The sequence below is a fragment of the Maylandia zebra genome, linkage group LG12 (assembly GCF_041146795.1).
Source record: "Maylandia zebra isolate NMK-2024a linkage group LG12, Mzebra_GT3a, whole genome shotgun sequence".
Taxonomy (NCBI): Eukaryota; Metazoa; Chordata; class Actinopteri; order Cichliformes; family Cichlidae; genus Maylandia; species Maylandia zebra.
Window position 1 is genome coordinate 24,844,546 of NC_135178.1, and position 12,619 is coordinate 24,857,164.

General features: G+C 41.1%; 1 protein-coding gene across 3 annotated transcripts; it reads left to right on the forward strand.

The window, feature by feature from the left end:
- The first annotated feature begins 264 nt into the window (after positions 1 to 264).
- rab3c (RAB3C, member RAS oncogene family) lies at positions 265 to 12,619 on the forward strand. 3 transcript variants are annotated; one of them, XM_004547222.6, is made up of 5 exons: positions 265 to 567; positions 2,258 to 2,479; positions 6,017 to 6,135; positions 9,959 to 10,083; positions 10,273 to 12,619. In XM_004547222.6, exons 1-5 carry the CDS (start codon positions 496 to 498, stop codon positions 10,461 to 10,463), a joined length of 729 nt encoding a protein of 242 aa, XP_004547279.1. In that variant the 5' UTR covers positions 265 to 495; the 3' UTR covers positions 10,464 to 12,619. The 3 variants fall into 3 exon arrangements, with proteins under 3 accessions (XP_004547279.1, XP_004547280.1, XP_076747054.1); XM_004547223.3 differs by lacking the exon at positions 265 to 567 and adding an exon at positions 973 to 1,213; XM_076890939.1 differs by lacking the exon at positions 265 to 567 and adding an exon at positions 1,605 to 1,706.

Consider the following 12,619-nt stretch of genomic DNA (forward strand, 5'->3'; position numbering starts at 1 on the left):
CGGTAATTTCATGCCTCCTGGGTCTGTGCTGCTTATCGCATGGCGCAATAGTATAAGATAAGCCACTTAGGATTCAGGTGTGAACGCGTAAAAAAGCCTCTAATTAAGGCTGTTATATAAAAATAAATGTGTTTAAAATGCTTTAAATAGGTGTTTAATTACGATCATACATTTCAGGTGTGAATCTCTCTGCTCCATCTAATTATAGGCGCGATTATAATTGCAAAGATTTTTTTTTTTGTTGTTGTTCATTTCCGCCGCGGCCTCATCCCAGACTCATTGAGCCGAAAGGTTCACAATAACAATATTCATCAGCATTCAGGGGTAGGCTCTTATTTGCACAGCCGCTTGTTCTCTGAAGTGGGGCTTTTTTGCTTCATGGGCGGGGGGACGGCAGAAAAACCGACCGACAGTGACGCAAAAGGAGAGGCTATTATATTTGCTTCCTGAAAAAAAAAAAGACGAAATTATGCTCCTGAGCTGGGAGTTTATTGGATGCAAGAGAGAGCTGTAAAACAAATATTTGGAGAAAAAAAAACTGATAATAGAATGGACTTGTATGGGAAGGTAAGATTCGCCATTTTTAATATATAGGCAAACTATAGCAGATACCCATAAAAGGTTTTTATCCCTGCACTCTTGATTTTGCATGGCAGGGGTCTGTACACGACATAGCCTACTGTTATCTGTTACTCTGACGCCCGTCAAAGGGTGAACTACAAAGGTTTTCTCTTTCTCTAAATATTTCAGTTGTTGACAGTTGGACTGAGCTGCATGCTGAGTAATGTAGTCAAATCTCTTCTTTTGATGCTGCAGTTTTCCTCCGCTCTCCTCCGGTGCAAAAACTACAACCCCCGTCTACGGGGTGACGGTGACGTCACAGACACGCACGAAACCCGCTTTTCCACCCTCCTCGTGTGCTCGTGCTCGGCTCACGCGGGCCAGCCTTTTTCGTCAGCTCGCGGGGTGGAGGGGAGGGGTGAGAGGCGGGCGCGTGCCAGATCGGAGGGGGACAGCTCCCAGGTGCTGAAATTGGTCGGAGCTCCACAGAGAGAAAGCGAGAGGCAGAGGGGGGAAGAAAACCAGCGCCCGCGTTAGATTCAGATATATACATATATTAATATAGATTTAAAAGAAAACGCATTCTACTAAAATAAAAAATAAAACAAAAAACAGGGCCAGATACAGATAGAACCGAGGCCTCCAAAAACAGGTTTGTTCACATAAATGTCCTCAACGCTTCTTCTTCTTCTCTTTTTTTCTGTAGCTTGTAGTCGTAATTGCGTGGAAGAATTTCATTGATAGATAAAAATGACCTGCCCAGAATTGGTCGCCGAAACACTAGCTGGCATGCGGCTTCTCGCTCATCCGCGGGGTGTAATTTTATAGCAGAGCTTCTTGCTTTATGCGGTGCGTGTAAATGACATCGTTGCAGCGATATTTTCAACACTGTGTCCTTGCAAAAACACTCCTCGGTGGTGTTGTTTCATACGCGGAAGCGAACCGAAGTCCTGATCTTGTGTGTGATGGAGGTCCAGCATCATTTATTAACTGCACAGGTTTGGCACAGAGGCTTTGTCGGAACATTCACCTTGGAGGCGGATATGACTGTGCTGGTGTCGTCCTGTTCGTAGTACTCTCGTCCTCGGAGGTCGCTGGCTGCTGACAGCTTGCACTGAAACGGTTTGGGTAGATGCTCTGCTAAGGTGAAAGATCCATGTGTGCTCTGTCCTTTGTATAACACCAGTGTGTGGTAATATGGGATGAGATTTGACGTTTTTATCAAACAGAAGTCAATTTCTAGAAGAAAACTTCACAGAGGAAAAAATCAGTGAGTCTTAAGGTTTAAATAGCTCAATACAATATGAATAGGAGTTGTGTAAAATTAAACATTAAAAGATCTGAATCTGAAATATTGCCCTCGCTCTCTCTGCCATAACATTAATCATCTTCATATGTTAAAGAAAGTATTTTAAGAAAAAATCAGGCTTTTAAAAGTCCTGGTTATCCAACAGTCATCGATACAACAGCTTGTGGTGCTGCTCATGCTGGTTTGCCTTACACAGCCTTCTGTCACCTCTGATCTGGCCTTGTAGAACAAGCTTGCACTTTTTACTCTGCATCTGTCTGCAGCACTCTCTTTTACTTTGTGGTCAATGGACATGAACCATCTTAAAAAGCACTTTTCTAAAAATGTTTCCAACCCTTTGCATTAACCTCCCCTCCCCAATCTCTTTTTTTTTTCTTTTTTTTGCAGATGGCTGCCACTCAAGATGCGAAAGGAAAAGGAGAGGGAGGGGAAAATTTTGACTATATGTTTAAGCTGCTGATCATTGGTAACAGCAGCGTGGGCAAAACGTCTTTCCTGTTCCGCTATGCAGACGATGCCTTCACCTCAGCTTTCGTCAGCACCGTGGGCATCGACTTCAAAGTGAAGACTGTGTACAAGAATGACAAGAGGATCAAACTGCAGATCTGGGTATGAAATATTCAAACGCGAGCATTAAACATTTAGCGACATTGAGCCACAAAATATTTGACTGACGACCTAGCCAGAAGAAACAACTTGACAAATTTTGTTGAGAAGGAACGCTCTTTTAGAATCCGGATTCCTATGTAATGCCGTCTGAGCACAGGCAAAAGTTTGTGTTATATTTGAGTCTGTTTGAGGACGTAGGAGACCTGAAATGACACCAAAGCAAGCTTTAATGGTGATAGTCCAGGGCATAAACAAAGTCCAGAATCTATCAAATGAATTGCAAAGTAGGAGTTCCAAAACTTAGTAATCACTAGGAACATCAGCTAAGTAGGAGTACTCGACAAAGGAAAAGGGGAGACTGAGATAAAATATATAAAAGGTAATACAGGAAGTGGAAACTGCAAGGAACACAGACACAGAGAGCAACACTTAGCAAAATAAAACAGGAAGAGCCACAACTGAACTGATAAAAACAAAAAGACCAACACAAAGATGAGACTGAAGGAACAAAATGGGAACACTAAAGGGAACTAATAAACCTAAAGTCAACTATGCCTAAACTACAACTAAAGACACAAATAACAAAACAATAAAGAACCAATCCTGAGCATCAGAAGGAGGAAAAACTCATAAGCATAAGGAAATACAAAATGAAAACTATACAACAATCTCTCATTTCCCTCCACCTTTGTGTTCCTGCTGAATGACCCCTGTTTGTAAAAGGCTGTCAATCTATCACTTTGTCCTGACCTCTGTCCATATCTTCTTGTGTTTCAAGGATTCGATTGCTTTATATTTGGCAAAGTAAAAAAAAAAAACCCACAACTGCACACAAAGGTATTAATTTAGATATTGGATAGAACATAACCACTTTAGCTCTGTATTTGGATTTGAATTTTATCTATTATCTCAATTGACATCAAAACATATCTCTAGTGATTTCTTCATCATTCCTATGGATTTCTCACATTTCTCTCTAATTTGTTTACATTCTTCCAAAGCAGTTGATAAGTTTGTAAAATTTTCCCCGTGATTGATGTCTTTTCACACAGAGAAAAATCCAAGTGAACCAAAATGCATCACTGCAAACCACGTGAGAATGGTCAATCTGTTTATTGGCCAGATGTGACCGCGTGCGACGCAGCAAAAGTAAATACAGGAAGAAGGTGCTGTGCTCTAGACTATTGGAGAACATGGAGAATTTAGGTGTGAAGACGCTCTTAGAAAACGTGTGGTGCATTAAGCTGGTCGCTTAATTAACTCCATAAAGCTTCAGGAAAGGCTATAATGTGTTTGACACTCTAGTGTAAGCACTGAGACAGATGGAAGCTTCAACATCATTGACAAGATACTAGTAAGTGTTAGTTTGCCGCCCAGTGGGAGAGGAAACAGAAGCAACACCTTCTCTAGAACGTGTGGGAAACTGAAGAATGTCTGAGTTTGTTTAATTAGGAGTTCATCTGAGCTGTGAAACCAGATTGTCTCACTACACCTCTGAGATAGTGGGGAGAAGCAGAAAGCTTCTTGCTCTCTTTCTTTTTCTTTGACTTCCTTTCTACTCACTTACTTTCTGTTTTCTTTCTGTATTGCCACAAGTGTCAGCTTTCCTTCAGAGGTTCTGCTCTCTTGTTTGTCATCATAGCTGACTTTCTCAGCAATTAGCGATCCCCCAGACATTCGGCGTCTGCAAATCACATAGCGAGACAAAGCAAAGGCGCTTCGTCAGGATGTGGAAACAGACTTTGAACAGTCAAATAATTGGCTAATGGAGTTAATGTGTTTCCATCATAAGCACAGAAAAGCATAGTCAGAGAGAAAATCACTGGCCTCGCGTTCATGTAATCAGCCTATTGCTTTTAATTGGGCTAAGAAAGAGCTGTGGCACACACTAAGTGCCCATCTAAGGTGATGGGTGTTGGCTAATGTCACTGCGGTATGCACATCCTTAATCTGCTGAGGGATAAAACCGCATGTTGCATCACAGAGCTGTCCCTACTGTCGCATTAGGCTGAGCTGAATGAAACCAAGAGTGCTGGCAGCGTCATCATAGTGGAAAAACAGAAACTCACTTCACTCAATGAAGAAGAGAGTCGGGCTCCCTCTCCACTTGAAGCAGTCAGCTTGTTGGATTGATTTCTGGTGAATTGCAGACTACAAGCGAAGCTTTTCAAGGAGCTCAAATTCTCTGTACTCAAGCAGATTTTTTCCCTCTCGCTCCATCTTTTTAAGCAACTCACTAAAACATCCTTGAAATGCAAAGGTCATTGTCAAGCACTCGGCCAAGAATCAAAAGGCTTCTAAAACACTTCAAACTGAAAGAAAGGAACAAGACTGTGGTTACACTAGCATTCATACGATTGGAGGATAACTTCATATATGCACAGTGAGAGTGAACAAGTTTCTGAAACATATCTTCCCCTTTTTATGTTGGTCAGTCCACAAAAAAAGCTGTTTATGCAGAACCACACAGACTAGCTGCTGACATTAAAATGCACATGTTTGCATGCATTCGTTTTTGCAGCATTGTCAACTGACAAAAGGTCCGAGCCGTGCTGTGCGTGGAAGCTCGGCAGGCTGTGAGCTCTGTCTTTGTGGAGTGAAGGTCAGAGCTGTCCTCTGGCTATAACAGGCACACTGTTGCGGTTATGTGCAGTATGACAGAAAGCAAAAGTACTGTGGCAAATACAATCCACTGCTGCCTTCTGGGCTTCTGTTTAACAAGAGCCAAGTAGATCAGCCAGAAGTCCTCTGTCATGTTTCACAGACGGCTGTGAGCACACTTGTTGTGGGTGTAACAACAGCTCAGTAAACATACAGTATCTTACTGGGATTTCTGGTTATGTAACTGTGTGTAAAATTGCAGGTCTGCACATATTTAAGCAATCACAGGAACATTTATCGTGATATAGCTGCCTGGATCTATTTTTCTTTGTTTCTCATGAACAAAAAACTTCATCTGTCTGTACTGACATCTCAGCAAAGCCTGTGGCGAGTGCTTGCTTTTGCCAGGGCGATCTGTGTGCAGTGTGCTGCTCCTCAAATGCTGTGTAATCACTCGCTTTGCTTCTGAGCATTTGGTCCAGACTCACAAACAGCGAGCAGGTTTCTCGAGGTTCAGATCATTGTACTTCTATATTTAACCCCCTTTTTCTAAGAAATATATGTCACGAGGCTGAGCTTTTAATCCTGCACCACTGAGTATTCAACACTACTGAGCGATTATCAATTATTACTGAGGAGAGAAAAGAATCAATCACATCAGCCAAAACTGAATTGCTCTTTTTTGGCACTTCATCAATGCATCACCAGTGAGGCAATTAGTATAATGATTGTTTCTGCATCATGGGCACAGTAAATGAAGCTGTGAACATGTGTACATAACATTCCAAACTTGAGTTGATTTAAACCAAGCAAATGTCTCAGTTTGAATCATGTTTGCGCAATCGGCTTATTCATATGTTGCATGTGGCTGAACCTGACAGTGTAAAGTGCAGTTAGCTGCTCACAGCAGTGATAAATCTTGTTTTCTGTGCACAGGACACAGCGGGCCAAGAGCGCTACAGGACCATCACCACTGCCTACTACCGCGGGGCCATGGGCTTCATCCTCATGTACGACATCACCAATGAGGAGTCCTTTGGTGCTGTGCAGGACTGGTGAGTTATGGCTGCCCATATTCGTCAGTTTTGTGTGACAGGTGTCATCTCTAGGCCCTTTTTATTCTGGATATCATTTGCATCACATCAGCATATCAGGCCTGTTTGTTTTCATAATGCATGCAGTTCATATCTGTTGAGGCTGATGTGAGTAATGGCAGTCTTTAGTCTGATTTTAAACATGCTGTGGTGGAGCCTGTTCCTAAAAATTATCCAACTTCAAACTTCATTTCTAAACTCTCTTTAATTTCCGAGGTCCTGGAGAAAGTCTTCATCTCCGGTCTCTCAGTTGGATCATGTTGTTGGAATTAAAGCAAATACAGTACAAAGGTTAAAATCATATTCAGCCGGGCTATACAAAATTCTCATGCACCCCACTTTTATGTGGGGCCCTCAGCCTTTTTTTCAACTTTTATACTGGTCTCAGTATGGTTCATATTAATGTTGCACAGTTTTATCTGCCACTGGAACATAAATCTATGATTCCTCTGAAAGGCGTACTGGGCTGTCTGGAGAATGTTAACACATGGATGCACTAAATCTTCTTAATTGAAAAAACAAAAACAGATTTTATTGTGTTTTTTATAAACCCTCACCTCCACCACTTTGACCTTTTTTAAAAAAGTTTTTTAAAAAGCCCTTTGCAAGGAACCTGGCAGTTATCTCTTACTTCTGATAAATAGATAAATGCTGCATTTGAAAATCCGTTTTTATTCTTGGGTTTTTAAATCAGACTGAGTTCTGAGTATTTTTATTTGTGTTGCTTTTCTCATGTTTTCTCACTAAATGTTTTCCTTTTTAATTTCTTGTCTTTTTGTTCAGTGTTTTATGTCATTTGTTTCTTTTAACTGTACAACACTTTGGTCAGCAGCTGCTTTTAAGTGTGCTATAAACTAAACTGGACTTAATGTTGTACATGATCGATACTTCTTCTATTCCTCTCCTGTGAATATCAATGCATTTGATATGCAGCTTTCTTTGAGTGTGCAGGAACTGTTTGCATGGACTGATTAAATTCTGGTGGTCTTTCTTTTAGGACACTGGCATAGGTCAAGTCTCACCTTTACTTTGTTTATTCATATTGTGGGACAACACTTTCCTTGCAATTATTCAACACCACAACTGTTTAATAGCAGATAAGACTGTGACATAGTCATGGATATAAACTTAACCTAACTTGTTAGCGGAGATAGTTTGAGTTCCTTGTGAGTCTGAGCTGTTTTAACTTTCCAAAGTCCTCGCAGTGGCCACAGCACTGTCTCACATTTGACAGGCTTGTTATGTAGTGTTTGCAGCGCTGTTGTCAGATTTAAGAATCAAGGAAGGGAACTTGTCAAGGTCATGGCTGCGGTCCATTCATGAGTCACTGAAGTGTCTGCGGGGTGTAACAGTAAGTCTGAGCCAAGTCCAAATATCTGTGATTCATGATGATGCACCCAAGTCTAAAACGGGACTTAGAAGGCTTCATCGAATCAGGAAGTGGGTTTTGGGTTAGAATTTTCACTCTAGCAACAAGAAGTTCTCCTCAGTGTAACCATTACAGCACAACAGCATCAAAGATTCATTAAAACATCAGATCCACCCCCCCCCCCCCCTCCCCCGACATGTCTTTTGGTTTATATTTTGCTGATCCTTCCTCTTGACTGTACAAAGGTGTTGGGATGGGAAACATCTTGTAGTTTATTTACACTGTTTCTTGCACTTTCCCAGCCTCACCCACTGCCAGGCAAAAGAGATTACAGGAGCTCAAACATGCATTTCTGAGAGGAAAGATTTGTGAATCATCAGAGGCTCATCCTTATGATGTAAATGTTGTAGCAGCTGCACTGAGTTATACATATTGCGGCACTTTTGCAGTTGATCCAACTTCATACTTTATTTCTAAAGTCTCTTTAATTTCCGAGGTCCTGGAGAAAGTCTTCATCTCCGGTCTCTCAGTTGGATCATGTTGTTGGAATTAAAGCAAATACAGTACAAAGGTTAAAATCATATTAAGCTAGGCTATACAAAATTCTCATGCACCCCACTTTTATGTGGGGTCCTCATAAAAGTGGGGTGCATGAGAAATTCTTTGTGTGACTTGTATGATAAATACCATTACTGTAAGACCGCTGTCTTCTCCGCTCCAGTCACTCAGCTGTTAAAGTGTTTAATCTAACAAAACGCATATTTGTTGTTTAACTGGAAATGAAATGTTTAAAAAAAAAATCTGCTGGGGTTCTGTACATCAGCAGGAACTGCTTCATATCATCTGCCTGATTGGTATTCAAGTGCTTTTTCTGTTACTGTAAGCCAGAAAGGCTTTCTTGTAAAGACAGCTCAGAGCCAGACACACCTATTATTCTTTTAAGGCCTGCTTGACACTTTAATAGAGCGCTGCAGTCTGAGCACAGTCTGTGATGGGTATCTCAATTAATGGAGCCAAGTGTGTCACTCGCAGCAACCATCCAGGAGAGTCACCTGTGAACTTGTTCACCAGACGGTGCACAAATCCATCAGCTGTACACAAAAGAAGAGGCTCTTTTTTTACCTGCCACATAACCAGAATCCTTCTTTTTTTTTTTTGCCTTTACCACAGGCCTCAGCTCTGATTTCTCTCTCTCTACCTTGTTCCTTGTGACAAGGTTGAAGGAAAAAAAATAGAGGTTGCCAAGGCAACGGCTGCTTCCCTGACAGTGGCTGACTAAAGCCTGTGACGCGCTCATTTCCTGCCTATGTCATAGGAAAATGAGGGAAGCGCTGTGAGATTGACATCAACTGCTTAAGATTCCAATAAAATAAATATTGGACAGCAATAGGAAAAAAGGCACTTACCTGTTTAATTTAACACCTCTTAATTACTTGTGTTGCTTCGTTAAATGCGATACAAACACCAGTGCTATTTTTTTCTTGGTCAGTGAATAATACCTGCACGTAGATTCAGACTGACCCACATCTGAAGCAATAAAACAAGACAGAACTGGACAGAGAGCAGCGGTGTGCCGACATCATGCTGCTCTCTCTCTCTCTCTCTCTCTCTCTCTCTCTCTCTCTCTCTCTCTCTCTCTCTCTCTCTCTCTCTCTCTCTCTCTCTCTCTCTCTCTCTCTCTCTCTCTCTCTCTCTCTCTCTCTCTCTCTCTCTCTCTCTCTCTCTCTCTCTCTCTCTCTCTCTCTCTCTCTCTCTCTCTCTCTCTCTCTCTGAGATGTTGTTTCTTCCTTTTTCTATGGCTGGCTCCTTCTCTCCTGTTTACTGCCCTACTTTCTGTCAAAACTGCAACACCACGGGAGGAATTTGTTCCTTAAATTCCTTCCCAGATTGCAAGCAGCCTGCAGAGGTAAGAGCCATTCAAGCAGCTCACTGATTTGCTGTGAAATCCTTGTTCATGTGGATGTCGTTATTAGCATGTAATGATATTAACACTTGACACAGTTCACAAAACTATTTTAACAATGGAATCCAGTGTTTCCCGTGTGTGTGTGTTTGTGACTAAAGCCAAAAAGCTTTATAGCTATCTAAATATAAATTGTAAATATCTAAAAAATAGCAAATAATCACCTACATTACAGCAACAGTGACTACGAATTTTCAGAACAGAGCTGCCACTGACCCACTTTTCCGCAATGCCATCAGTGACTCAGATATGACACGATGCCAAACAAAAGGAGATGCAATCACTGTTCATGACCGACCCAAATGGTGGACAGATTTACATCTTGCCCTTTCTTCCGGTCCAATAAAAAAGTGGCACAGAATCTGTTTCTAGCACTTTCTGAGAAACCCGGCAAACAGCACTAATGTGAATGTGATGTATTTTTGTTGTGTTTTCTTTCTGATTACGTGCAGGTCAACCCAGATAAAAACCTACTCGTGGGATAACGCGCAGGTGGTGCTGGCTGGGAATAAGTGTGATATGGAAGAAGAGAGAGTGGTCTCGGTGGATAATGGCAGACTGCTGGCGGAGCAGTTGGGTGGGTCTCAGAGCAACATTCAGCACTTGGTGTTTTTAAAACTGGGTTGCATCACAGTCTGGTTTTTGCAGAAAGACCTTTGACATTTATTTGTTTTGTACAGACAGTCAAGGTTGTTCTAAACAAACAAAAACACCCCACATTTATCTTGTGATCATTAATCGGTCATTTCTACGTTCTGATCCCAAGGTTTCGAGTTTTTTGAGACAAGCGCCAAGGACAACATCAACGTGAAGCAGACCTTTGAGCGTCTCGTCGACCTAATTTGCGACAAGATGTCTGAGAGTTTGGACGCTGATCCAGCTGTCACTACAGGAGCGCCCACTGCCAAACTCACAGACAGCGCTCCACCCCTCCAGCAGCCCGGCTGCAATTGTTAGTGAGCCATGTCAAGGAGCAGGAGAGCAGCACAGGTCCTGTAAGGTGGTAAAAAATTGTTCTCCCTGAGCGTTATCACTCCTGCTATAGTGCTGCTTTCCCCTGGACTACACTTCAAACCCCGTTTAGTAGTAGAATTACAAAAATCTGTCCTATTATCTCTTAACTTTATCACCTTATATCAATAGCAAATAACCAGGAAAACAAACGTGGCTGTTGTAAGATGCATAACATTACAGTATAACTTGAATACACAGACACCATATTCTCATTCTTTGGCTAGTTAGTGTGGTTACAAACCAAGTATGTTTCATAGGCTGCAAATAGTTCACACTGTACACTTAATCCTTAAGACCTTTAAAAGCTATAATAATGATGATAATACCTTGAAGGATAGTCAGTGAGTGCTTTAATAAGCTTTTTATTTTTTATGTTTTTGTACAGTATGTTTTTTCCTTTTATAGGTTCCTGAAGCTGCCAAATCTATGATTTAGTGCACTATAGGATGTAGCGGCTTTCTTTTGTGTAACGCGTGTGTGTGTGTGGCTGTTGTGTGACTGCACAATAAGTGAGTGCGGGTTTGCGTGAATGCGAGTATTATGTCCGACTGCAACTTCGCCATCTTAAAATCATCTACCTTGGAAAAAAGTGGCCTTTTAGCATCTTCAATACGGCCTCTGTAAGTCCCTCTGTCCTGTTTTACTGTTGGAGTGTGTGTAACGTTGACGTGAGTACTGTTCCACCCTCCGCTGTCTGTAGATGTGATTCCTCTAAGTATATCTAATAAGTATATCTTAAGCAACCATTTCCATGTGCTTAGCCTCCAAGACACTCTTTTATAGTTCGATCCAATGAGCATGCTGCCAAAAACTCAATAATGTGTGCTGTTTTATTTTAAGATAGGCCTTACCCAAACCTAACCATCCCCTGCTCCATATGAAAACAGTGATTTAGCATTCCATTAAAGGAAAAATCTCTTACTGTCAAAGCACAGCTCACTGTGTGCGATACACAACAAATGATCAGCTCTGTCATGGAATAAACAGCCATATATTAAAATATGTTTAAGTTTTGACTCAGCATGCTTAAATTCCATGTTTGTATGATAAAATGAAGTCCTCCATCCTACCCCCACCCTCTGAAAAAATTGACAACAATGTAAAAAGGGAAACTTCTCATAGCGGGCATATACCGTACTCTAGTGTCTTAATGTAATTCCATGTAATAGAAACGTTGTAGGTTGTTTGAAAAGCCAGAAAAGTTTCAGTTCTGCTAGTCTTAGAAGAAAATAAATTGTGCCAAAACATTACAGTTCTTTTCACATCGTCGGTTGTTTGTCACATAGTTGAATAAAAGCTCTAAACAATTGCATGAAGTCAGTCCTGATATACCTGTGTAGATTTATATGATAAGATACTGTATATATCACGCTGTGTTACAGATTTAGGAGCATTGTCATGGCGTTCGCCGTGAGATGCAATGGGCCAATAAGTGCAATATTTTATGAATTATACCCTGTACATAGTTTCTCCCGTCCTCGAGTACAATGACCCCAGCTGCCGTATGTGAGTGACAGTAGGTCAGAATAACTCGTAAAACCCGAGGATGTGCTTCATTCAGTAACTGAATGTGCGACTGTAAGTGTGTATGTGTGCGTGTACCTGCCATATTGAAGAGACAAATTACGTAATATAGTGTACTGTTTGTGTATACCTTTTGTACAAATGTATTCACATACTATATGCTGTTCCTGCTAACTGTTGGTTGTTGACCGAACTTGTATTATCATGTCAAAATGCAGTGTTGTTGTGACAGATAGTCAGGGAGAAAACTTAGTCCATGACATATGCCATACTGTTTTACTAATGCCAAGAATAGGAATACACATGAACTAGTTTAAAGCGCCTGCGTGTACACATCTGTGTATGTGTGTGACATTATGATTTGATGCCAGTAGCCATGAAATAAATTACTGTAATGATCGCATTCATTTCATAGAGGGATGGTTAGCCTCAGCCCAACAGTCACTCGAGTAAAAATGCCATTTTAAAATATTATGTCTTTACATATAACTGAATATATTTATTTGTTGGAGTGCAAGCAGACTAAGAAGTATGTTTTTGAGATTATAGGAAATAAATCCAATTCTATCTGCGGG